At 37.7% G+C, this 26,942-nt stretch overlaps 1 protein-coding gene across 2 annotated transcripts in view; it reads left to right on the top strand.

Moving 5' to 3' along the window:
• The window catches only part of JMY (junction mediating and regulatory protein, p53 cofactor), a 73,978-nt gene that overhangs the window by 23,719 nt on the left and 23,317 nt on the right, over positions 1–26,942 (top strand). For both annotated transcript variants that reach the window (XM_082783575.1, XM_082783574.1), the window contains exons 3-6: positions 10,074–10,224; positions 12,291–12,460; positions 22,105–22,270; positions 26,480–26,667. In XM_082783575.1, the coding sequence (XP_082639701.1) occupies positions 10,074–10,224; positions 12,291–12,460; positions 22,105–22,270; positions 26,480–26,667 (675 nt within the window). The remainder of the gene's footprint in view (positions 1–10,073; positions 10,225–12,290; positions 12,461–22,104; positions 22,271–26,479; positions 26,668–26,942) is intronic.

Here is a 26,942-nt window from a genome sequence, read left to right as displayed (position 1 = left end):
AAGGAGGGGTATCACCCTCTATGTCAGTGAGAGGCTGGAGTGTGTGGAGCTCTGCCTGGGGATGGGTGAGGAGCTGACAGCTTGTGGGTCAGCATTACAGGGAGGATAGGGACAGGGGTCATTGTAGTGGGGGTCTGCTGCAGGCCACCTGACCAGGAAGACCAAGCAGATGAGGCCTTCTATAGACAGGTAGCAGCAGCCTCACATTCACAAGCCCTGGTTCTCATGGGGGACTTCAAACACCCTGATAACCCGTGGAGGGACAGCACAGCAGGGCACACGCAATCCAGGATTCTGATGTGATTTCACTAAGGGCAGACGGAGCCTGACAAGTCTGGTGGCCTTCTATGGCAGGGTTGCAGCATTGGTGGACAGGAGAAGAGCAACTGACATCATCTACCTGGACTTGTGCAAAGCATCTGACACTGTCTCCCATGATATCCTAGTCCCTAAATTGGAGAGACACAGATTTGATGGAAGGACCACTCGGTTAGTAAGGAGTGGCCTTCCAGTACCTAAAGGAAAGCTGGGGAGGGACTCTTTGTCAGAGAGTGTAGGGATAGGACAAGGGAGGATGGCCTTACACTAAAAGAAAGAATTAGGAAGAATCATTTCTGTTAGGAAGAAATTCTTCACTCAGAGGGTGGTGATGTGCTGGCACAGGTTGCCCAGGGAAGCTGTGGATTCCCCATCTCTGTAAGTGTCCAAGGCCAGACTGGATGTAGCTTTGGGCAACCTTGTCTGGTTGGAGATGCCCCCACCCATGGCAGGGGTTTGGAATGAGATGGTCTTTAAGGTTACTTCCAACCCAATCCATTCCGTGATTCTATGTAGTTGTGAATGTGTCTGCATATACTTGCATTGTGAGCACTGCAGTTTTTGTTCCTTCCTCCCACTAAGATGCTGTAGAATTAGGATAGTTGCAGGATGGCAGTGAGAATGGTAAAGGTATTTCCTGTGAACAGCCTCAGTGCAAGGAGAGTAAATGAATCAGATTGCATGCTTTGAACAGCAAAAAAAAAAAAAAAAAAAAAAAGTAATGAACTTAAGATAAGAATTAGATCTATAAATCATGAATGCTGTGGGAAAGGATATAATGATAGTTGTCCAAGTATTGTATAAATATTGTAGGCATTAGACTCTGTTCCTTGTGGGTCCCTTCCAACACAGGATGTTCTATGATTCTATGATTTCTTTTACTTTTTTTTTTTAATAAGAAAAAGCCTTGAATCTGACCACAGAGTAGCGTATTTGGGGAAAGGGTGAAGGAAGATGGTAAACAGAAGTGTGCATTCAAAACACTTCTTGATCAAAATACAAAAGGATTTTAATCATGAAGAAAATACTAACTTGTGTCACTCCAGGGGTGACTCTTGGCTTGTGGCTCCTGTGACTCTTTTACTCTTGTAAAAGAGGATATAAACAGGAGATGTGATTTTTTTTTTTTTCTTCAGCCATGATAGAGATGGAAGGAATAAGAAAGAAGGAAGAGATTTAAAAGCGGACTGTGGAAGGCAAGAAAGGGAGCTTAAGCAGTTCTTCAAAGACAGAAAAACTCAATGATTGTGAATTTTGCAAGTCCAATTTTTCCTAAATCTGTAAATGGATTAAAATCTAGTACTTTTTTCAGTAGTATTTTGGAAAAAACAAACAAACAAAAAAAAATAACACAGGCTTTTCTAACCTTTCACAATTTTTGCTGGCTTTATGCTGGACCTATTAGGGCTTTATTTGCAGTTACTACAGTTATTTGTAGCGTTCCTATTCTTGGGTATTTATATGGAGTTATTCAGATTTCTTGTCTAATTCTTAAGGGTTCTCATTTTCCTTTTGTTCAGTAATCTGTATATACAAACTACATATCAAGAATTCATGAATGTGTACATGTGCTTAACATTTTGTCTGTTGCATATGCAAAGTTTTCATTCACAAAAGGATTCTATAGCTTCCTGAAACAGCCAAACCCACTTAATTTATCATTTGAGCTCACTTTCTTAAGTGATGTGTTCATGTAACAAGTATTTTTCTTTCTTTCTTAAATTAACCTTTTGTAGGTGAACTTCTTTTAACCTGGAATTCAATCAGTGAAGTTGAAAAGTTAGTAAAGGTTGTATCACATATGCATGGATAAATGGGAAGCCAAAACTCAGGGTACAAGAATTAGCCTTAATCCTGTGAATTACTAATTAAAATCTTTTAACTGTAATTTAACTTTAGTACTTACATACACTGTTATGTGTCTGGAGATAAACAAAGAAAAGCAATTGAATAATCCCAGTCATTCCTCTTTACTCTTGTCATAACTCTGATCTTCTATATTTTTCTTTTCTGAATACTTTTTAATTTCTCATTGTTCTCCGTAGTTCTGGAAAAAAACATTCACCAGTGTAGTTTGCAGTACAATGACATTCTTGTTTTGTATTCTTTCTGTATATGCTAACATCTTATTTGCTCTTTAGTTTGTTACTGCTTTTACTGCTAATACCTTAATTAAACTATTTCTGTCATTCTCGTATATATCGATGCAGGTAATCAAACCCTTGGAGTTTTTAATGGTAGCCATAGGCTTCAGATACGTTTAGGATTCAAACCCTCTAATCTGAGCTGGTTTGGATGTATTAACATTAAAATTAATCTCAGTATTTGTTAGATAAAACCAGTAGAACTGCAAAGCCCATTTTAAAGCTGAGTGCTTTCACTGCATGTATTTAGGACTGTACATACAGCATTAGAACATCTATTGGGAAATAGCATTGGGTTCATGTTACTAGCTGGGAGCATAATTAAATTAAAACCTGTAAGATGAGCTTTAAGAGTCCCTGAATGTGTGATGAAGCTGAAATGCATGCTTTTTCTTGCTATATATCTGGAATGCTGTGCTTAGTTTTTGTGTTTTTTTTTTTTTTTTTGCCTGCTGGACTGTGTCAAAGAGAGGCAGCTAAGGGGTTGAATTGAAACATACCTTTATGTATGAAGTTGTTTTCCTCTTTGTATATTGCCTCTGCCATGTGTAGTTCGCTCTCAACTTACTTTTTTCATTCCTATAATATAATGACCTACTGTTGTTAAATCTTGTGGGTTCTTTTTTCTTCCTTTTCTCCCAGTTATATCTAGGAAGATAATAAAGGGAGCTGGAGAGATAGGACAGGTTCCTACCTAAGCGGTAATGTGACGTGGGCTAAGTCTGTTTTCTGTCAGTCTTGTCCTTTATTGTCCCAGTTATCTTGAGTCAGAAATTAAAAATACTCAAGAGCCTTGAGGAATATTTCTTGGGAGATGTATACTGCATAAAACTTAACAAAGTCTTACAGTTGCAGGCCTGTTTTTCCTATCTTCTTGCAGTAAACTTACTTTGCCCTGTTTAAAAAAGGGATAAAAATGTGACATAAGAGCAATATCTCTGAAATTATTTGGAGAAACATGATGGTTTCTGTTAGAAAAGTTTTGCCTCTCCTATTTCTTCTCACTTTCTCACAGAGTAGGCTGGGGACCTCATTTGAGTTTGTTTCCTCTGAAGAACTAATTAATTGTCTTTCTGATACATATCCATGCAGTGTAGGAATGTGTTTTTACGATCTGTTAATCTGAAGTGATACCAACTGGAAATAAATGTTTATGATAATGTGTTGCTGTTTCTTCCTTTCTTGTGTGCTTTCTGACAACCACTTGTGTGAAAGCTGTAAATAATTTTTTTTTTAATTTCAAACATGCAAAAATTTGAAAGCCTTCTAAAGCAAATCTCATCTTAAGAAAAAAGTGTCTTAGCCAATTTTACAATTAGACTTGGATTCTTCTCAAAGTGAACACAGTTTTTTTTAGGAAGTAATAGCTGGAATGTGCTTTCTGAGAAAACAGTTGATAGAAAGTAAACTTAGGATTTGAGGAAATGACCCCAAGTTGCAGCAGGGGAGGTGTAGATTGAATAGCAAAGGATTTCTTCATGGAGTTGGAATGGACTCTCCAGGGAAGTGGTGAAGTCCCCGTTCCTGGAGATATTTAAGAGAAGTGTGGATGTGGTGCTTAGGGCCATGGGTTAGTGGTGGACTTGGTAGTTAGGCAGATGGTTGGGCTTGATGTTGAAGTGGTTTTTTCCAACCTAAATGATTCCATGGTTCCACGATTTGACTATGTGATCTAGTTGTGAGATGAGATTTATTTTCTCATAGACCACACTTATTTTAGAACTTCAAGTCCAATTGAGGAACTTCAGAACAAAAAGTGAGTTTGTTCTTTATGTTAGATAAACTTCAACTATATAAAAATTCTGAATTCTTAACTAACATATTTTTTACTGAAGCAGATGCATAGGTTTGCAAGAAGTATCAATTAGATGATGACACTTTTTTAGTTTTTCTTTCTTGATGTCCATTTTAATTCTTCAGCATCTTCTTTTAGTCATATCTATCATGGGCAGTAGTCATTTTGATAACACAAAATAGAACCACCTTAGGTGTAACCAAAAGTTTAGGTATATTAGTGAGGGCATTTCCCAAATGTCTCTTGAACACTGATAGGCACAGGGCATCAGCCACCTCTCTATGAAGTCTCTCTGTGTTTGACCACCCTCACAGTAAAGGAACTTTTCCTCATGTCCAGTCTGAACCTCCCCAGCACAGCTTTGTGCTGTCCCCTTGTGTCCTGTTGTCAACGGCCAGGAGCAGAGGCCAGCACCTCCTCTGCACGTCCCCTCCTCAGGAAGCTGCAGAGAGCAGTGAGGCTGCCTCTCTGCCTCCTCAGCTCCAGACAGGACAGCCCAGGTGTCCTCAGCCTCTCCTCACAGGACAGGCCTTCCAGCCCTGTTACCAGCTTCATTGCCCTCTTCTGGATGCTTTCAGGTAACTTAACGTCCTTTTTTATTGTGGTGTGGAGCCCAGAACTGTACACAGTGCTCAACGTGAGGCTGCACCAACACTAAACATAGCAGGAGAATCACTGTGTGTGGCTGGCTGTGCTGTGCTGTGCTCAATGCACCCCAAAATGCAGTTTGTCCTCCTGGCTGCCTGGGTGTGCTGCTGGCTCATGGCCTGTCAGCCAGTACCCCCAGAGCCCTTCTGAGCTGCTGTCTGCTGTTTCTGTTTATGACCTGTGTTTCTGTTTCTGACCCATGCTTTTTTATGTCCTATAAAAACAAAGGATGCTGGCATCATAGAGGTGTGCAGTGAGCAAAATTGAAGCCAAAATATATTACACACGCATTGCAAACAGTAATGGAATGCAGTAGCACATAGGATCTTCCTTTAATTTCTTAATGACATTTATTACCATCACAAATGCATTTATTAAAAGGGATTAATTCTGAAAAGAACATAGAAAACAAAGCCTTCAAAAAGATGGGCCTATTCAAATTGCTGTTCAGTGATCCATGTGTGTTTCCCTTTTCCTCTTTAAACTGTCACCTACAGATTTGAGAGCGTTGTTTCTTCCGTCTTCCTCTTTCATGAAGGTATTGTAGGTGGGTAGGCAAACTGCCATGTGTTCTTCATGAGTCACAACCTCCATAGACACCTTCTATCTCTCTTCTCCCCAACTTCTTTCTCTATGACAACTGTCATCTTTCCTTAATTAAATAACTAGCTTTTTACTAGCTTTTTCCATGGACTTTCTGTTTCCTAAGATAACATACAACTCTAAATAATTACAGTTAATATATCTTATACATGAATATAATTTAATTATGTATCTTAAATGGTATATTACAATTTAACACTTACTTGTATATATATCCTCTCGTGAGCATTTGTAGCTCTTGATTCGCAAGGCTCTGTCCCTTATTCTTGTAGTTTCACATTCTGAATTTGTCACTTTAAACTTCAATTGCTTCTGTGTACTCAGGTCTCCAGTTGTGGATATCCTAAACAACAGTAGCAAAGACTAAACTTAGTGTTTCCTTATGGTCAAATGGTCCAGCTTATTTTCCCATTATTATAGGCTACTTGTTGGCTGTGAAGGGAACAAGCTTTTCAGTTAGTAGTATAAGGGTTATCCTTATGTCCTACCTAGCCACGTTTCTTAAGGAAGCAGTTATGGTTTTTTACTTGTCAAAGACTGTTTCCCACTGGTACCTAGATTCTGTCTCCATCTATTGAATGGCCATTCCCTTAGAAATGCCCCCACCTCCATAATTTCCTTAGTTCAGCAAGGAGAGGAACAACCTCAGGCACCAGGACATGCTGTGGATCACCCAGCTGGAGGGCAGCTCTGTAGAAAAGGACCTCGGCTTCCTGGTGGCACCAAGCTGAACTGAGCCAGCAAGGTGTCCTTGCTGCCAGGAAGGCTAGTGGTATCCTGGGCTGCATTAAGCAAAGTATTGTGAGCAGGTTGAGGGAGGTGATCCTTCCCCTGTACTCAGCAGTGGTGAGGCTGCACGTGGAGTAGTGTTAATTTTGGTCCCGCCAGCACAAGAGAAGTGGACATACTGGAAAGAGTCCAGTGAAGGACCATGAAGCTGGTGAAAGGAGTGGAGTGTCTCTCCTGTGAGGTGAGGCTGAGAGCGCTGGGACTCTTCATACTGAAGAAGAGGAAGGAGGCTTAGGGGGACATCACCAATGTCCATAAATACCTGAAGGGAGAGAGCAAAGAGGACAGAGCCAGTCTCTTTTCAGTGTTGCCCAGTGCCAGGATGAGAGGCAGTTTACACAAGCAGGAACACAGGAGGTTCTCTCTGAGCACCAGGAAGCACATCTTTACTGTGTGGGTGACTGAACATGGGTACAGGTTGCACAGAGAGGCTGTGGAGTCTCCTTCCTTGGAGGTAATACAAAAAAACCAAACACAAAAAAAAACAAAAAAAAAAAAAAAAAAAAAAAAAAAAAAAACACCTGAATGTGATCCTGGGCACCCTGCTCTGGGTGCCCCTGTTTGAGCAGGGGGATTGGACAGATGGCCTCAAGAGGTTCCTTCCAGGCTCAGCCATTCTGTGACGGCTTTGGAGCCAGTAAGTTAACATTGTGTGCATGTAGGAGAGCAATGGTTCTGCTGCCTTACTGAAGCTATGTAATGGAGAGGTCAAAATGCCTGTGTATTCCCCTTGCACATCGTGTACACTGGACATGCCTTGGTCATCTGTTTGTACTACACTTAAGGAAGAATCCTCATCTCCTCATCTATTCTATTCTGAATGTCTTGCTAATTGACAAACTGTGTAGCTACAGATGTTAAGCATAAAATCAGGTAGTTAAGGCCCATAAGTGAAATGCGTCTGTCCTATGTTTCTTTCCAGGTCTCCATTGAACCTTTTATTTAGTGCGCTACTATTGCAGTAGCCGCAAGGTGTGAGGTTGGTCTGTTCCTGTTCAGGCAGCTTCTTGGGGATCTGCTTTGCAACAGTAGTCATTTCTGGAGAATGCTTCTTGGTATCTTTTAAATGAGAATATGTGTATGAACAGATGCATAAAGGGAAAGTTTCTTATGAGCATCTGTACCACCTTGAACAATCCTCATAAATGTTTACAACTCAATCTTATTGTGTTTCCCCAGTTTCTAAAGCTTTATAGAACCATGGCCGTCTGCCTTTTGTGTGGTGGTTTTACCCAGCTGGGCAGCTGAACTGTACCACAGCCACTCTCTCACTTTCCCTCCTCAAAGGGAAAGGGAGAGAAAATAAAACGGAAAGGGCTCAGGGTCTGAGATAAGAACGGGGAGATCACTCAAAAATTGTCATGGACATAGGGAGATTAAATAAGTCTATTGCCTACTACTAACAGACTAGAACAGTGAGAAACTAAAAGCAAACAACAACCACCTTCCCCCTGTTCACCCTTGTCTACCTCCTCCCTCTGAAATGATGTAGGGGAACGGGGAAAAGGGGCTGCAGTCAGTCCCTGACACTTTGCTTTCACCACTCCTTCACGGTCACCCTCTGCCCCTGCTCCTGCAGGGGCTCTCCATGGGCCGCAGCCTCCTCCAGGCCACATCCACCTGCTCCACCGGGGGCTCCTCCACCCATGGGGGGGCTGCAGCGTGGAGATCTGCTCTATGTGGGACCCATGGGCTGCAGGGGGACAGCCTGCTCCACCAGGGGCCCCTCCCTGCACAGCCCGCAGGGGAACTGCTGCTGCCTGCCTGCAGCACCTCCTGCCCTCCTGCTGCACTCACCTGGGGGCTGCAGGGTTGCAGCTCACTACTATCCAGGCTGCTGTAACACAGCAGTATTTTTTCCTCTCTTCAATCTGCTCTCCCAGAGACCCAACCAGCACTGTTCCCTGGCTCAGCTCTGGCCAGCAGCAGGTCCCTTTTGGAGCTATCTGGAGCTGGCTCTGCTCACAGAGGCCACCCCAGCCTCACCCCTGCTACCCAACCCTTTTTCAGCCCTCTGATCATCTTTGTGGCCCTTCTCTGGACCCACTCTAACAGGTCCACATCCTTCTTGTGCTGCGGGCCCCAGACATGAATGCAGTACTTCCAAGTGGGGCCGAAAAGGTGCTTCCCTTTGATACTTCTAAATACTGGCTCTTTGGAACAGAGGCACGCTTGTATTGTGTCATGCTAAATCTCTAGCTTGTGTTGTGTGTGAATAATGTTTTGGCAGGCAAAACTAGATGAAGAAGTGTGAAGAAATGCTACTTTGAGGCTTCTTATCCTCATAGAAGTGATGGCTAACAAGAATGTTACTCACATTACTCAGTGATCCCACGTCAGTTTCTATATCAGAATACCTCATTTTTGTCTAGGAGAAAAGAAGGAAGACTTTTAACTATATTGTTTTTATTCTGCCTCTCAAAGGAGCTTTCTTCATAGTTCCGTGTAAATGGAAAGCATTAACTTACCAGTCATCATTCACTGATGTCTACTTACAGTTTGACTTCATTTAGAAATTCTTGTCTGTTCACTCATAAGCATTACCTGTGGAAACTGTGACACGTGTGCTTCATTGAATTACATGTTACAACCTATCTAGTAAGATTAATATTCACTTAAGATTCGTTCACATTTTTATTTTGCCTGTGTCTTTTTTAATGGCTTTGGAAGTAGAAGTATGAAATAGATTAAAGTATTGTATTAAACTACTTTAAACATTTTTCAGTAAATGAATAATTACATAGAATATACCTCCTATATTTTTACTTTTAAAAATCATCTTTCTAAGAGATGGGTTAAATGCATATGTAGAAGTAGATCTTGAATATTGAAGTAAACCTGTAGAGTGGAATGTTTTTTTTTGAGACCAGAGTGAAGCCTTGTGAAATTGAGATGAATATTTGAGTCATTAGAGCTTCAGGTGAAAATATCTGGTTACACAGAAGATTATGAGTACTTCTGGCTTAGTTTTTTTGTCTTGACTGATATAAATGAAATATTCAAGTATGTGAATATGAAGTAGTAATTGAAAATTCAAATATTCAACTATAAAAATATAAAAATAATCAAAATCACGATGTTTTGGTATTGCAGGATCAAGCTTAAATATTTAATTACTTAGAAATACAGTCTGTTTTCTGCAGTGGGACTACAGATAACTTCAACTTCTAAAGATGAGTAAAAAATCAGTTTGGGAGAGAAAGCTATAAATTTCATGAATTTAAAAAAACAAACACAAACTCCAGATCTTTTACTGGCTTCTCATAGCTACCAGATTGCTTTGGTCTTAGGAATGAAAAAGTATTTGAATTCCCAGACCCTGACTCTCCAGAGGTCCCTTTCAACCTCAATGACTCCGTGATTCTGTGTAAAACCGATGATAACTTCCCAGTGCCCCAGCACGTTCCCTGTTTCCAACTTAATTCTGACCGAAGAAATTTTGTTTATTTCAGACCAGAATATCCCAGGCTGGAAGAAAGCCTGCATAAAGCATGCTTTTTGTCTGAAGATATGAAATTTAACAAAAAGATACTGGTAAATCAGATTTATATTTGAGTTTGTTGTGCTTCCAGTAAAAATAGTAACGAAACCACAAATGTACTTTTTCAACAAAAACACTTTTTTCTGTTGAGTAGGACACATGGTGATCTGCTGTTGGTTTACTCTCCTTTTTTTCTTTCTTTAAAGTATTTTCTTAGCCACACTGAAACTGATCGCTGTTTGCAAAATAGCAACGATTTAATCGTGTTGTTAATTATGGTCTGATTTATTTTCAGATCTCAATAGCGAATGATTACCTAGGCCCCAGAAGAATTGAGAGTCTGCAAAAAGAAGATGCTGATTGGCAGAGAAAAGCCCACATGGCTGTGCTTTCTATTCAAGATCTTACAGTTAAATACTTCGAAATAACAGCTAAAGCACAGAAAGGTAGTTATTTTCTTCTATCCTATACTTAAATAAACTATAAAGATTTTTATTTTAATGCTTGTCATGCTCTGTATTGCATTGTGTGACTTACTTTTTTTGATCAGTCTTCTGTAAGAAAAATGCAGTCATCATTCCCATTTGTTTTTTCCTTTATGTCTATTCGTATCTTTCACAAATAAGCCTTTTCAGAACATCATCAGGAGCAGGCAGAACGGAAATTATTTAATAAAGTTTCACAAGCATCTTCTCAGCGTGATTTTATTAGTTTCACTGTACATTTGGAAAAGGTTTAGGGAGCACGGAGTCCCTGACGAATTCTGTTTTCTGTACTGGTTATGGCAGACCACAGTAGTAAGTGTTTATTACTTTTCAGTTCATTTCTTTTTTCCTGTCTCCCCAGCCTTCAATTTTTTCATAGTTCTAAATACTGAGTAACATCTCAGTTTAACTCTCAGTGAAAACTGCTCTGCTTGGAAATCTTCATGGATACAACCTTTGCAGAAGTTTTACTAAACGAGTTGGTGCAGTTAAACAAGGTTGTATGACTTGCATAGACATCTGTATTGTTATCCTTGTACCATTTTAACCTAAATGGGTTAATTAGGGCAAACAAACCTCAGGGTGTGGTTTCACGTTACCTATTTTAGTTTGACTGTGGGCTACCACTTGCATGGTTTGTCCCACTCTTTTCCATGCCTGACTGATGGTTCCCGTCTCTTTCTTTGCCTTAGTGATAGTGATTGTACAACCAGATGAATGAGCTGTATCCCTGGGAGAAAATCTTTTTTGATGGGTAGGTTTCCTGTCATCTCCCTGCATGACAGCTAGATCTGCCTCAAGAGAAGCAGTCACTGCAAAACAATTCCTCTCAGTGACAACCCAGGTTAAGGATAACGTGAAACTCCACCTTACTTGGAAAAAGTGACTAAACCAGTTCAAGCATGTTGGAATTTAATTAGAGCAAATTCTAAATGTATTTAGTTCCTTTTCTAATGTGATAAATGTGCCAAATAAAATACCCCATTAGTTAATAAAGAATGTATCTTTATAGTTACTTTAGTTTTTTTCTACATAATATTTTTATATACAGCTGTAAGGATTATGAGAGAACACTGGGAAACAAAAAGTCTGGAAAATATTGGCAACTGTAGAACTTTGGTGTGCAGGTTGTTTTCCTGTTTTGCTTTTTTTTGTGTGTTTTTTTTTTTTTGGCCTCCTCCTTATTTCAGGGAGGTCTTATATACCAAAGTAATAATACATGACAGGAAAAAACACATGACTACAAATAAGTATTTATTACCTACTGACAGCATGTAATATCTTTTAACGTCTAGGGACCAAATGCTACCCTTTTGGTTGAGTTGCAAGGCTTTTGCAAGTACAGTATCATGTGATCTGTATATTAAAAATGGTGAAAATCTCATGTATATTAGCTCAGGTGTTGTCTGGGGCTCAAAAAGAGGGAGTCTAAATCAAAGGCAGATTGTACTTTGCTAGTTAATTTAACTCTGTCAAATAACTTGCATTTTGATTTTTTAATTTTGTTATTTAAATTCATTCTTGCAGAATTGTAATTGACTTGAAGATGAAATTTTGGTTTTAAATTCTAATCCTTGTTTCACTGCTAATTTCTGTTAAACTTACTACTGAAATGTAGAATTTATCAAGGGAACTGGAGACCAGTATGTGATGATAGAGGCTTTCTGAAGCAGGGGAAATTCAGGATGTAATTTAAGACCACATGGTAATATTAAACAGTGTTTTTACTAACTCAAGAATTTAAACTTGTTGTTCAGATGTTCAGGCATTATGTATTTAGAATAGTTCCTCTGTGAATAACAAAAACTGGAATTACAGTGATGAAATTATCAACAAATAGCTAATTGCATAGATCCTAAGAGTAATTATGTATTGGATATGAATGTTAGTACTCTGTAAAATAGCTATTCTGCTAAGAGAACTCTGTATGTTTTTTGGTACAAATGTATGCATGGTCTCTACAGTAAAATTACTAGAGATTTGAAGACAAAACTGATAAGCTTTCTACTTTTTCTCCCCTTCTGTAGCTGTGTATGATCGAATGCGAGCAGACCAGAAAAAATTTGGTAAGGCAGCATGGGCAGCAGCAGTGGAACGTATGGAAAAGCTTCAGTATGCAGTTTCTAAGGAGACTCTGCAGTTGATGCGTGCTAAAGAAATCTGTTTGGAGCAGAAGAAACATGCATTGAAAGAAGAGGTAATTTTTCATAACAATAGATTGAAAAATTAAACATGAAGAGGAAAAAAGAACTGTAAAGAGTGTTAATGCACTTGAAAGTCATTATTTTTCAGTCTTTTATAATAAAAGTCACTATTTTAACATTCCCAGCATCTTACCATGTTAGGCAAATGGAGTTGCAATGTTGGTGTAGGTGGTAGGTACAAAACCCACCATTTATATTTTCCTTTCACCTTTTCCTGTTTAGTCAATCAGGAAGATGGCTTCTACTGTTAATGTTTACAGCAGTCCACTGAAATGAATAGAAGAAAGAGAGAGGGATAGGAACAGAAATATGCTGCTATGTAATCTCCACACTTTATCTCTCAGAGACATGAACACCTTTTTGGAGTAATTTCTGACAGTCCAGATGGAAGAAGTCTGCACATTAGTAATTACATGGATGACTAGCCTGTTCTACAGCACTTTCTTTGTCTCTACTTAATCTATTTGTTAAAGCAGTCTTCCAGAGGGGATGGTGGTATCTAGAGCACTCAAGGAAAGAGTGCATGCATTAAAATTGTGCTTAAATGCCTTAGCAGGAAAAAAAATAAATAAAACCACGTGTATTGGATTTTATTACACCTCCTCAAAGGAAAGGTACTACCAATCCTCTTCTAAAATTCACTGTCTTATGGATGCTAAATGTTAAGAGCTTGGCTGTCATACTTATGTTAATGTACATTTTAACCATGGAATCACATTTTTAGAGCACTTTCAGATTCACGTTGGCCAGCAAAATTTCACTAACCTGGTGGCTTTGCCTTAAAAAGGTTATGCAGAGAACTCAGGACTTTAACACAGTATAGATTGGTAGGTTTGCGGGCCTAATAGACTACGTACCTATTGTATGAGTTTCTGTAGAAGACAGACAACTTGATGTGCAAGGAAGAGAGATTAAATGAAAGACCCACAGCATGAAAAATAACTGTGTAAAGAAGACAACTTTGAGTTTTATTTAGGAAGCCAAGAATTTTCAGAAAACCTGAGTTTATCAGGCTGAGTTGATGAGAGAGTTTAGCACTGACAGCTGGAAATGCTATATTTAATATATTCACATGTTTAGGCTAGGTGTGCACTGTCTTTCCATTAGCACGTTTTATTTTTCTCCCAGTGTAGTCCTTGTAAATTTTTGATAACAGAGATTCGGTTTGGTGAGTGAATTATGGTTTCAATGTGGAAAAGCATTTTGGGCTGGATAGAAAAACAAGTTATGTTACAGTGTAGTGGTGTGATGGAGGTCTCTGAAGTGAGAGGTTGAGGGCCTTTTGGGAATGAGAGATGAGAAACATCTGATGGGTGTGAGTCAGCATGGTGCTTCAGGATTACAAGCTATTGAGAGTTCTGGATCAAAACAAGCTGATGGGGCGATACGAAGATCAGCTTCTGTTCTGAAATGTCTTTTTTTTGTGCTTTGAGAATGTAATAGCCCTAACTGTGCAAATTTGGATGTGACAATGTGACAGGGAACCTCATATTATAGGTGGCAGGATGCAGTCTTATCATAAATGTTAGCTGGTGATATGTTAGCTGCTTGTTTTGGAAGAGATGGCATTGAAAAATAAATAAAAAGATTATTAGTTTTTTTTTCTTTAAGCTTGAGAAGTGTGTTTCTGATGCGTTTGGTTACACAACTTTGTTCCTACTGAGTAGGAAAGGGAGATGAATGGAAAATACTATACATGCTTTTCTTATACTTAATAATTCCATGTTCTCCCAGTCTAAAATCATCTTGCTGATTGATTTTTAAGAGGGATGAAAAATACATCCTTGTTTCTGAAAAATGTTATTGTTTCTGTAGTTTTCATTTAGTATGTAAATCAAGCACTTTTTTGTCTCCTAAAATGTGTCCATGCTTAAGTACCTATAAAGTTGCTATGTTTTCCACATTATCTTTATAGGTGGATCATCTGCCTTTTTCTCACCTGAGAAGTAATAAAATGGTTTTCTCTATGTATAATACTTTTAAAAGACTTTAATGAATAGTTGCCTGTGGAGGAACAGTATCTTTTGATTTTGGTTTCAATACAGTTTTCCAACTACTGTGCAAAACTCTTATTTGGAGATGATGGAAATAAGCATGAATACTACAGACTTAGTAAAGCCTGTGTAAGCTGCAGATAACAGCAGCTGTGTTGGAGGAGTACTGTTGGATTGGCATTCAGAAGGTTTGTTAGTGTAGTACACGTAGTGTAGTTCTTTCTGGTTTTTAGTGATGTCACAACAAAGGTGGAGTTTGTTGGTGACAAAGTTGGGAGATTTTTGTTATATGATTGAAATGACATACTGAAAGAGATGGATAATCCTAGAGACTAACATAGCGGAAACAGAATGAAAGCACTGGGGTCAATTCTAAATTAGCCAACTGACATAGTAGAAATGATACGCACATAGCCATGGCAGTGCCAAAAGCACGAACAGCTTCTGGAAATACTTCTGACCTTTACAGCCCTTTATTATTCTGCAAGTGTTGGTCTTCAGTTTAAATACCTCTTCTTCTTCACTGGCATTTATAATCTCTAATTTAGTTATAGGAAGCTGTGCTATGCCTGCTCAACCTTGGTTTTGCTAGAAAAAAGCAAGACAGGAGAGGCTCTATATTCAGTTTATTGACCTGATAACCTTTTCTGTAACTGCTCCACTTTGTGCTTGTTTCTTTAATAGAGATAACCACTGTTACATTTACTACACTTGCAGCAATACACTTCTGTCTTTTGTGTCAATTTATCTCTTGGAATAAAACTTGGTGAGCCTTATTGGGTATTATGTAGTCCCTGCATGTCGACAGGCCTACAGAGACCTAGCACCAGCTGTTCCTCTACCATGATCTTAGGTCAGCAGGGGTCTGTAGCATTATGAAGATTAGGGACTGAAATTTCCCAAAGCCTGGGATGCCAAACCACTACGCTACCAGCCCTCTGAGTCTTGTAGGTATGTAGAACTAGCGAATGGTTTGGGTTGGAAGGGACCTTAAAGATCACCCTCTTCAGCCCCCCTGCCATGGTCAGGGATGTTACCCACTGGATCAGGATGCCCAAAGGCCCATCCAAGCTGGCCTTGAACACAGTGATGGGACATCCTCAGCTTCTCTGGGCAGCCTGTTCCAGTGCCTCCGTACCCTCTGAGTGAAGAACTTCTTCTTAGTATCTAATTTAAACCTACCCTCTCTTAGTTTAAAGCCAATTGCCCCTTGCCCTATCACTGCAATCCCTGACAGAGTCCCTCCCCAGCTTTTCTGTAGGCCCCCTTTAGGTGCTGGAAGACCGCAACGAGGTCTCTCCAGAGCCTTCTCTTCTCCAGGCTGAACAGCCCCAACTCCTTCAGCCTGTACAGCTGATATTTGATCTGCCAACCAGCTGTCCCAGGTGTGTACAACTCAGGAAGACACAGTCATAGAATCATAGAATATCCTGAGTTGGAAGGGACCCTTAAGGATCATCAAGTCCAACTCTTGACACCGCACAGGTCTACCCAAAAGTTCAGACCATGTGCCTAAGTGCACAGTCCAATCTCTTCTTAAATTCAGACAGGCTCGGTGCAGTGACCACTTCCCTGGGGAGCCTGTTCCAGTGTGCAACCACCCTCTCTGTGAAGAACCCCCTCAGTCATTTGGTTTGAAGGGAGTATGTAGTTGTGAAATAAAATAAACCCTGCTAGGAAGTCATGTGAAAAGTTTCTTTAAAGGATTATGTTGATTATGAAGTTATTTACTTGGAATTACCATGTGGTTATTAGAGAAGAATAGCTGGTCTCCTGCTACTTGATCCTTTTGCACCCTCATGTATATTATTTATTGGATAAAACAATATAAAACAGCTAAAGTTGGCAGTTGAACTAAGAATAAAGTCCTCTTTTTAATACGTCACTTAATTTATTTCTCACTGTGACAGTATTTTTTTTTTTAAAGGAAAGCTTTTGCTTTTTTTTTTTCGTTCATAGACTGACGACTACTCTAGTCACACATCAAAAGCTGCTTAAAGAAGCTGACCATGTCAATTATAGTGCCTTTGAAATGACTTTAGTGTCATCCACATTTTAATAAAATGGCTATTTTAATATTTTGACTTATCTGAGAGAAATGGAGATTCTCATAAATCACTAACACACTTACATATGTAGAAGGAGTGTAATTGAAAGTATAGAGTGAGGGCTTTAGGCAGTTTGCTACAGTAGGAGGAACAGCCTATGAGCTCTAACTTTGCATGCATAAATACTTGGGATTTGAACAACATCTGTGAAGTCTGAATGGTTAGCTTTATGGTTATCAGTATTTTTGTACCTTAAAGGAGGCTATAATGAGGTGGGAATTGGTCTCTTCTCCCAAGCACCAAGTGATAATACAAGAGGAAATGGCCTTAACTTGTGAGAGGAGGTTTAGACTGGATATTAGAGACATTTACTGAAAAAGTTGTGAAGTATTGGAACAAGCTGCCCAGGGAAGTGATTGAGTCACCATCCCTGGAGGTCTTCAGAAAACATGTAGATATAGAACTTAGTAGCATGGTTTAATAGTGAACTTGGCAGGGCTAGGTTAAAGGTTGGCCTATATGATCTTGGAGGTCTTTTCTGACCTAGATGATTTTATGATTCTATGAAAAAAGTCAAAAGAATATCTCTACACTGCTTACATATTGAGCTATTTTATTTCCTGATTGGTAGCACTCCAAATTGCATATGCTTTTCTGAATTTTGTTTGAGGGGAATGATGAAAACTTTCATTTTGAGGCAGACCAGAGTCTGTTTTTGTGGGCTTGTTCCCAAGCCCTGTCCTCATGACAGTAAACAGAATCACTAGATCACAGTGAAAATCCTTGGTAATCCTCTAAGTATGTGAAATAGTTTGGACAAATGGAAGTGACTGGACACTTAAACTCCAACAAGGACCTTCCTGCACATATAGGAATTAGTAACTAGTCTTTTTTTTCCCCTTTAGAGGTGTACAGTTGAGTTCTAAATGTTCACTTCAAAACAATTTAATTTATATAGTAAACATTTAGAGATATTTTCATAAAAATTAATTTCAGCAAAGTATTGCTTGGGTTCTTTAATTTTTTTTTCATAGTTTGGTAATTCTAAAAATTCTTTTTCCTATACGTTAAGCCTGAATCAAAGATACATCTGCTTCCAATGACTTTGAATATTTAAGCATGTCTTGGATTTCACGTCTGTCATTTTGCCCACCTTGGATGTATTGGCAAAAATAGGAATTTTATTAGGGATTTTATTCAAGAGAGCATGACTAGCTATTCCTGGAAAATTAATCTGTTGTTGTTGTTAGAAATAAAGAGCAATTTAGTAAAGATGCAACAAAATGTTTTTTTTTTTTTTTCAGAGAACCGTTTCGCTGTGGTATGTTTCTTTGTACCTTTTCTCAGCCATTTTTCTTTCTGTGATAGATTTTTGGAAAGGCTAAGTAAAAAAACTAAAATTGGGAAATCTTTGAATTTTTATTTAAACACATCTGATTCACTTTTAATAACATATTAAATGATTTTGCTTTATTCACTTCTAATGTTCCAGTTGATGGTGGCAATAAAATAACTGCTCAGTACTGGTGTAAAAACAAGTGGTATTAACTGAATTAACAAGCAAATATTTAAATACAGAAGAATATTTCTAGTAGGGTAGTAGAGGAAGGAGTAACTGGAACAGATTTCCAGTAGGAGTTACAAACAGAGGCTTTGGTGGGAGCTTTTTATGGTTTGTTTGTTTGTTGTTGTTTTTCTCCAAAAGCAGATTAAGAACTACAGCTACAACATGGAAATTACTTTGAGAACTTACTCTAAGAAAGCAGTTACTTTTATATTTGTCTGAAAGCATTCCATGATGGTAGAAAGCTGGATTTGATGACCCTCTGTGCTATATTCTGTTTGTCTAATTTTAATTAATTTTGTCTGTTCTCTTAGTATGTGTGCTACAGTTCTTGTAAGAGGTTTTCTGTTTTAATCCATTATATCTTTATTACCTGTGGGGTGGTTTACAGATGCTGTTTTTCTGTCGTAGAACTAGTAGGAAAGCTGGGTTCCTTCACTTAGTATGAGTGAGACAACAAAGACCTTAAACACTAACTTATATTAGGGCCAGAGAGATTAAATTGAGTGAATGCAGGAAGTTTAGGTATATCAGGAAATTGATCTCATATCTCCTCAGTTCTAGTTCTTCATCCAACTGTAAAATGTTTCTTTCCTGTAATTGCATTCTCACTTTAAAATTCCTGGTATTTTTTTCGCTATGTTGATCAGCCTGCAACTTTTTTACGTGTTTCTTTCCTAGCAAGGATGCAGCAAATTACTAGAACAGATTAGATAACATAAAGAGTCAAACACTCTTAAATTATACAACAATGCTCAAATTTTCCTAGAAGTGGTGATGCTGGTTTATTATCTAGATGTGCTATCTCATGAACTTACAACACAAATGGCTGAAATTAAAGGTCCTAATTTTTCTTTTTCATGAGGCAGTTGTATAGCTAGATTGTATGACATCCATATGACAATATTCTTTTTCCATTGCTGTTGCATCTCAAAACTGAATTATAGTGATGTTATGTTCCTAAAATAGATCTGGTAGTTGGCAGCATCTGTAGTGTGTGCTTGCAGGGCTAAGATTTGGTTGGAGAAAGGTCTTTTATGGTGCAGACACTGGTGCAGCTGAAAGAAATTTTGAGCTGCTATAACTTAATTAGCTGACACTTTTGAAGACTGTACAGAGACATAAACTGACTGTCTTTCTGCAAAATCTGTGGATTTAAATTTGTAAACATCTTTTATTAAAGAATATATATGTTTGTCAGTGAACTGTAAAATTCACCCAAACGTGTGTGTGTATACACACATGTACATATATATGTATATACATATATTAATATATATGATATACATATTATTTGTATATATATACATATTATATGTATTATATATATACACACACACACGTTTGTGTGAATTTTACAGTTCACTGACAAAGCCCAAGAGTTCTAAGTTGTGACAGAAATTTTAATGACATCTATACTGGGTCTGGCTGGGATGGAGTTAACTTTACCTGCAGCAGCTCATACAGTGCTGTGCTCTGCACTTGTAGCTAGAAGAGCACTGGTATCACACCAAGGCTCCCTCCAAACTCCCCCAGCAGCTTGAGGGTGGGCAAGCTGTGGGGAGGTGACACAGCCAGGACAAGTGACCTAAGCTGATCAAAGGGATATCCCATACCATGTGGTGTCACACTACTTCCTAGCAAGGAAAGCTGGGGAGGGGGAAAAAGAGGAGGGAGGGGCTCTCATTATGAAGACACCTGTACTCCTAGACAGCCCCTATGTATTGAGGCTCCACTTCCTGGGACATGGCCAAACATCTTGCTCATTGGTGGGAAGTAGGGAACACTTTTTTTCTTTGCTTTGTGCTTCTGCGTGACCTTTGCTTGTTTCCCCCCCACCTTCCCTTTCTTTTCCCTTTAATTAAATTATTCTTATCTCAACCCATGAGCCTTTTTTCTTTCCATTGTACTTTCTTCTCCCCCTTCTTCTTTTGAGCAGGGGCAGTAAGAGAGCAGTTATGGTGGAATTTAGCTGCCCAGCAGGGTAAAATCAGCAGAACATAGCATTAATTTGTTAAATTAATATATAATATAATATGTAAATATTATGAATATAATATTATATTTATATATAAATATACTATTATATATAGTATATATATTAATACATACATATATGTGTGTGTGTGTATATATATATATATATACATATTCAGAATGAAAAAATAATTTTAAAATGCCAAAACACAGGACTCTCTGGCAAATTAACACTATTCCTCTAGTAAGGAAAAACTGGAAGGTTCAAGAGGATCTGTTCTTTTGCCCTGAAAACTTGCCAGCATCATGTCACTTACTGTTTTCATCACAGATAGTAGCTTGGTATGGATGTAGAGTAACAGACTGCCATAGCAAGACGTTTTGGTGTCACTGGACTGATAGACATGAACGATGCATTATTGACTGTAAGATTTATGATAATCACTTAAAGACTTAATGAGCCATTCAGGCTGATAGCTGATATATCAAAAATGCATTCAGTAAATAATGTAGTAGAAGGAATTTCAAAAGTAGAAATTTCAAGAAGCTATTCACAGTCCTTCCATCTGTTAATCTCATATGGAACAGAATATAATTAAGGGAACTGCTCCTTCGTGTTTAATAAAGCTGTGAAATACATATCAGTGAACAATGATGCAGATGCTAAAAGCTTGCATGCTTTTAAAAAAGGGGTAGGATAAAGTCATGAAGTAAAATGCAGTCAGTGTACTTAATATAAAAGTGTACTTAATATAAAAGCCATCTTTGGTATTGAGCTGGAAGCTGTGCAGGAGGCTGGAGAAGCATTTTATAGAAGTGTCACTGCACTGCTTACTGCATTTCATCCTCCTGCATATTTGCTGTTGTAACCTTTGTCCAAAAAAGAGTATTGAATAAGACCAATTCTTGGTTTGATTCAGTACAGGTATCTTCCTGGTTTAGTATAATTATTTCTAAAAATGCCTGATAAATAAATCCTAGGAGACCCATTTGTGGCTATTAATTACAGTCTTAGTCTTTGAAGAAACCATAGATTATAGAGCTGCATGTCTTGGATTTCCCTCCACATTGAGCTCGTAAGATCCACTTGCATGTCACTGTTTCTTGAATATGATCTGATTTGCCAGCTGATGAGTGGTTAAATCTTGTTTTGTTGAATGCATGCTTGCTGTAGGTGGAAAGGAGAATGATCTGAGCTCACTTAGGTTGTTCCTTGTGTATCTTTCTTGGGTCAGAAATATGAGACAAGTGCTAAAATACATCAAAATGTTTAAGTCTACATTTTTTTTATCCTATGAAAGACTGCAGAAACGGTGCTGCTATAAAATTCTGTACATTCTGATGAGATAGAACTTAAGCTTTCTGGGTCTTTTTCCTTCCAAGCTGCTGTACTAGATAAAGGTTAAGAGATTTTTTTGAGGAAAAAAATAGGAAAAATCATATAAAGGACTGCGGCTTATTAAATATTCTGCTTTTCCGCTTTGTTATGCCTTTACTCAAGAAGGTTAACTGTGCAATGCAGGAGAATAAAATATGACAAAGCACCAATTTACCCTCTTAGACTTTTTTTTTTAACTTTTAAAGAAACTCCTCAGTTAAGTTGTTATTACAAGAGGATCAGTACATGTAATTTTCCCAGTTTCCACCACCTTTCATTTCTCTCCCTTCTTCAGTTTTACTGACAATTTTAACTTTATTTTATTAGATGCTGTTAGCAAACCAACTTTTACACTTTTTGAAGATAATAGTAATTTCATTATCTCATTAGAAAATCATATGGTAGAGTAAATGACTTGTAGAGATATGTCACACTACTCAATATGTGACTTAGCACTTCAGCAATCACAAGGAGTAAGCCAATATCTTAACATATGGAAAAAATGTCAAGTATTATGGCTGAAAATGTATGCCTGATCAAAACCTATCTTCTCCTCTTGATGTGTTTAATTTTAACATGTTATATTTAGTGTACCAGACTGTATCTAGCTGTACTCATAAAGTCAGTGATGTATTCTTCTTATCCTGTAACTGTGTTTTTTTCTCTTTCCATTTAGATGCAAAGTCTGAAGGGTGGTACAGAAGCCATAGCCCATTTGGACCAGTTAGAAGCCGATTATTATGATCTACAGCTTCAATTATATGAAGTGCAGTTTGAGATCCTAAAATATGAAGAGCTACTGCTGACAGCACAACTTGAAAGCATCAGAAGACTGATGTCAGGTGCTTTATGCATTTTAATTAACACTTCTTCTGTAGAAGATAATTCTCTTCCTAAGAATCTAGTAAAACCTGTGGGAATGAAATGAGAACAGTTTCTCTACCACATTGAGCTGGATTTTCTAACATACTGTTATCATTTACACTTGTTCATAAGATGAATACATACAGATACAGAAGTTTTGGTATGGTTGTCATTGTCTGTGTTTGGAAATAAGTATATAAGGTACTATGTAAGGTTTGGAAGACTAAATTCAGGGAGGAAGATATGTCTTAATTACTGGAATTGTCTCATGGAAATCTGCATTGGCAATACTTTTTTCTTCAGAGTGATTAGCTTCCAAAGTATATTCCTGTAAATCAGAATTCTTCAGCTAAACTTTAAAGCTTGTTGTATTGCCATCGTACTCATTTAGAGCAGTGGTGCAAATACCATGTTTCCAAAACCTATTCTATATCTTATACATACAAACTACTGAAATTGTATAGGCAAGTTGTACAGCGTTTTTGAATCCAGTTCTGTCTTTGGACCTTTTTGTGCTTAACATCTTCTTTCACATTAAATTCTGTTTTATTTAGCGAATAGGGCTTGTGGAACAAATTCTCTAGGGATAGAAAAGTCACTTGAGAATAGAGATATGAAGGTAGGTTGTATTTTTGACTTGCCTCTGGAGAAAGAAAAAATACACCTATCACTGTTGTGAAAGGAATCCTTCTTTCAAGCTTGTGGTGCCAACAATATTAACTGCTCCTGTGGAAGATCAGGATTGAAAATTCTGACTTGAAAGAAATATGGGAGCTTTGACCACATGCCTCTGTGGAATGCTAGTTAGTGCTTTATAGATAGTTGTTTGTACTTGGGAAATCAGTAGTGATTGTACTGAAGGAAACCTCTTGAACAGGAGGCTGAGAAGAGATGTGTATCAAAATCCTTTCTCTTTGGTGTAGTGACAGTAAAAACTCAGAGCCTTCAGACATTAAAGCTGCTGTAAAGACATAATTGGTCATTACAAGTTGTCACTAATGTTTTCTTCAGAAATCTAAAAAAAAAATGCTCAGCTCCACAGCCTGACCTGAAATAAAACAAAGCCCCAAGTCAACGAAACAAATAGCCCTCTCATTCCTGGATGGCAGCAAAATAGTTCACTGTTTTGGCTTCCTTTGCTGTTTTAAAATTATAAAGTATTCTTTAATAAAGAAATCTAATACATATATATTTAATGAGAGCTGTCTGCGTTAATAGGAATTATTGTTTTTAATAACTCTCAGGCATATCAGAAAATGGAAAATGCGGTTTCTAAATGTATTGAAATTTTGTTCAAATGATGAAGTTACCTCTTCGGACTTTACTTGGGCAAGAGGAATAGAAAAATAAATTGTGTGAAAATTGTGACAGTAAACGAGCTACACCTTTTCCAAACTATGCTATACCTCATCTGAATGAGAGCTTCTCAGTGATGTAGTGGTCTTCTTGTATGTGCAACTTCAGTAGGTTAAAGCAGAAAAGTATGGTCTGTGGCATCTTCAGTTATGCTTTCTTTTTAAAGCATACTTACAGTCAGTAAAAAAAAAAGCCTTTAAATTGGGCACATCTGTGTGATTTGAAATGCATGTGTCTTAGTGACGTCTAGAGTGTGTTGCTATTCTTTCTTCAGTGACTATATGGACTCTGTGCAGATGTATTGGAGGGTTTTGGGTTCTGTTCTGATTTACAGGACACTGGCAGTACTATAGATGAAGTCTCAACTGAGAATTTTTTGAGAGCATGATTTGATTTCTCTGCCAGATTGAATCTGGAGGTTGAAAGCTGGGAGAAAAACACTTCCTTTTGTGAATTCAGCACATTGAGTCTGAAAAATATTGAATAAAAATACATTGCTGTATTTTAAATGGCAATAGTAGGCTTTTACTGTCATTAATCAAATACCTGCACTAACATTCAGAAAATGTGAATTTACTAAGTTAAAATTCTAAAGAGTGTTGTTCTGTCCATACAAACATCTTTGTAAGATGGATTTGAGGTGGATGCATTGCCATCAGCAGAGCAAGTGATAATGGCTTACTGTTTCAGTCGGAAGTTATTAACAGTTAGAAGTAATGTGGATCTTATCTAAAGAGGAGTCATTCTCATTGTTTTATTGAAAGTGTTTGAGCCATTAAAAGTTTAACTACTTACCAAACTTAGAGTTAAAATGACAGCCATTTTAGAAACTCAAAAGCAGTTCATAGAAAACTTGTGGAGTTTTTGAAGGAAGTTGCAAGAGAATTGCCAAGTTTTTCTTCTATTGGTAAAAAAAAAATAAAAAAAGTTTTAGATGTTTTAGGACTGGTATGTTTGACTAGTTTGCAGCTGAGCTGTTGGGGTTTCATTTATAAATTCATCCTTAACTCTTCAAGAAAGCAAATTCTAAAACAATTTCCATATAATTTCTCCTGTTTTATTTGTGTGTAGCAAAATATAATTTAGTTACTTTTTAAAATTTTACTCACTGTTCCAAAGGTGTGAGAAAAATCTCAATTTTCTTCAGACAGGATCTTCTGTGAAGCTATTTTATTTGCGATTGCAATGGCAGGCGTCCTGCCATTTAGGAGCACGTTATAGTAAACAAATCATAACCATTTATTCCCTATTACCTGACACCTGATCACCTCTCCTGCTTCCTCATTGTCTGAGTACTACAGGTTCACAAGCTACTCAATGCTCCTCTATATCATATATGTACAATTTTTATTTTTTTAACCCTTTAATTTCTCCTTTTTCCCTTTTTTCCCATTTCTTATGTTTTGAGAACCTGTGATCTTTATTTTACAGTTCCCTCACTGCTCATCCTGGTTTTCTCAAGCTTCCACCTTATTTTGGAATAGCGAGGCCTTCTGCTGTCCACTTACCTACTTAGCATTTCTCCTTGTTATGACAACTACCTTGAAATACAGAAAATTGGTTCTCTACTGCAAAAACACAGCTTAGTTTCTCACAAAGGGGGTTCTAATGACTTGGCTGTTTTATGTCTGCATGGAACTTTTTTTTTTTTTAAACTGAACAATAAAGTAAATTTAAGTAGATCTGTTTGTATTCAATTTTATTTTAGGGTTGATATAATTCTGTTATTTCTTTTCTGGTTGTGCCATGTCCAGCTGAGCTGAAATTAGCATGACACAACCAGATTTTTGGTTATAGCAGAGACCTTGCACAAATAACAAGAACTAAAAACTGCTTTTATAAAACAGTCAGTGTTCTGAAGACCCTGCCCTCTTCCCCAGATAGTGTAGGAGGAAGTCATGGTACTTCTTGAAAGGTAGTTAAAGGAGAAAAGAGAAGGCTTGGTATTGCTGCAGAGGAGTCACTTGACGGTCATGCCGGCTATAGGTGCTTTTTAAGCCATTAGTAATGCATATCTATCTTGGTGTATTGCAAGCAACTCGTACTGCTATGCCAATGAAGCAGGGAACGAGACCTTTTCTGCTTCTTCATTGAAACATTCGGCAAGGATTTATAATTATCACTCTTTCCTTCTTGGCAAGAGATGAGAAGTCAACAGTTAGAGATGAGCTCAATGTTACACTGACTGCTCCACTCAGGAGGCTAAAAATTATGACTGTTGATAAAATGGTTTACAATGACAAGCCTGTAATGCTTTGAAGGATTCCCTTGAAGTTACCCTCCCACTGCTGCCTCTGAGCACAGGACGTGACTGGGAGGTCAAAAACCTCCCAAGAGGATTTTTATCGTTGTGTTGTTTAATTTCCCTCCTATGAAATTAATAGTAGGTTGTGGCAGAGGAATCTCATGCTAAAGACTTCAGAGAGTCTGTATATCCTGAACTTTGTAATGAAGACCAAAGGATATTACTGTGCAGCATGGATTCCTTGTATTAGTTAAGAAACCTGAAGACATGCATGGGCATTATGATCAAGTTAAATTACAGACTTAAGCACACATTTACAGCGTTTATTCTTTAATGCTCTGAGCTTACCTGAATAACAGGTTGTATGTTTCATTTGTATTGATTTCTGTTTGTCATACAACCTTTAAAGCCTTCTAGTGCTTTGCTCTTTAATGCTATTACACTGACCTTTTGTTTCTGTTCTTACTCAGAAATGACTAGCATTCTTATGCGTTATGTCTTGCAACTTGAGGTTGTTGTTGAACAAAACATTAATCAAATACAAATTATTGATTTGACTTTTTCATTCCTGACATTTTTAAAACAGAGAAGAGAGATGAAGTGGTATATTATGACACTTACGAAAGTATGGAAGCCATGCTTGAAAAAGAGGATATGGCAACATCTGCACACTTGCAAAAAGAGGAGCTGCAAAAATTGCAACAAAAAATTCGCCAGCTGGAAGCAAGGCGTGGACGTATTTCAGCCAAGAAAGCCTACCTCAGAAATAAAAAGGTACTACAAAATTGTAAATTTCTAGGGTAATTAGCAAATTTAATAAAACTTGTAAAGATTATATTTCAAAAGATTACATTACGTGCAAGTCTCTTAAAATTTTTGTGGACTGTATTTAATAAATACTAGAATTTATTTTACAGTGTAATTAGAATAGTATGTATTTTCAAATCAATATCTTTAAAATTCAGTATGTCTTGTAGCTTTAAAGGAACCTTTCATTACTTAGAAGTCAACAAATATAAAATTGTTTCTACTAACTACTCAGAATACTT

Source organism: Aythya marila, assembly GCF_965140915.1.
Source record: "Aythya marila genome assembly, chromosome: Z".
NCBI classification, from domain to species: domain Eukaryota; kingdom Metazoa; phylum Chordata; class Aves; order Anseriformes; family Anatidae; genus Aythya; species Aythya marila.
The sequence above is the reverse complement of the archived record's forward strand: the minus strand, read 5'-3'. Positions and strand labels throughout refer to the sequence as shown.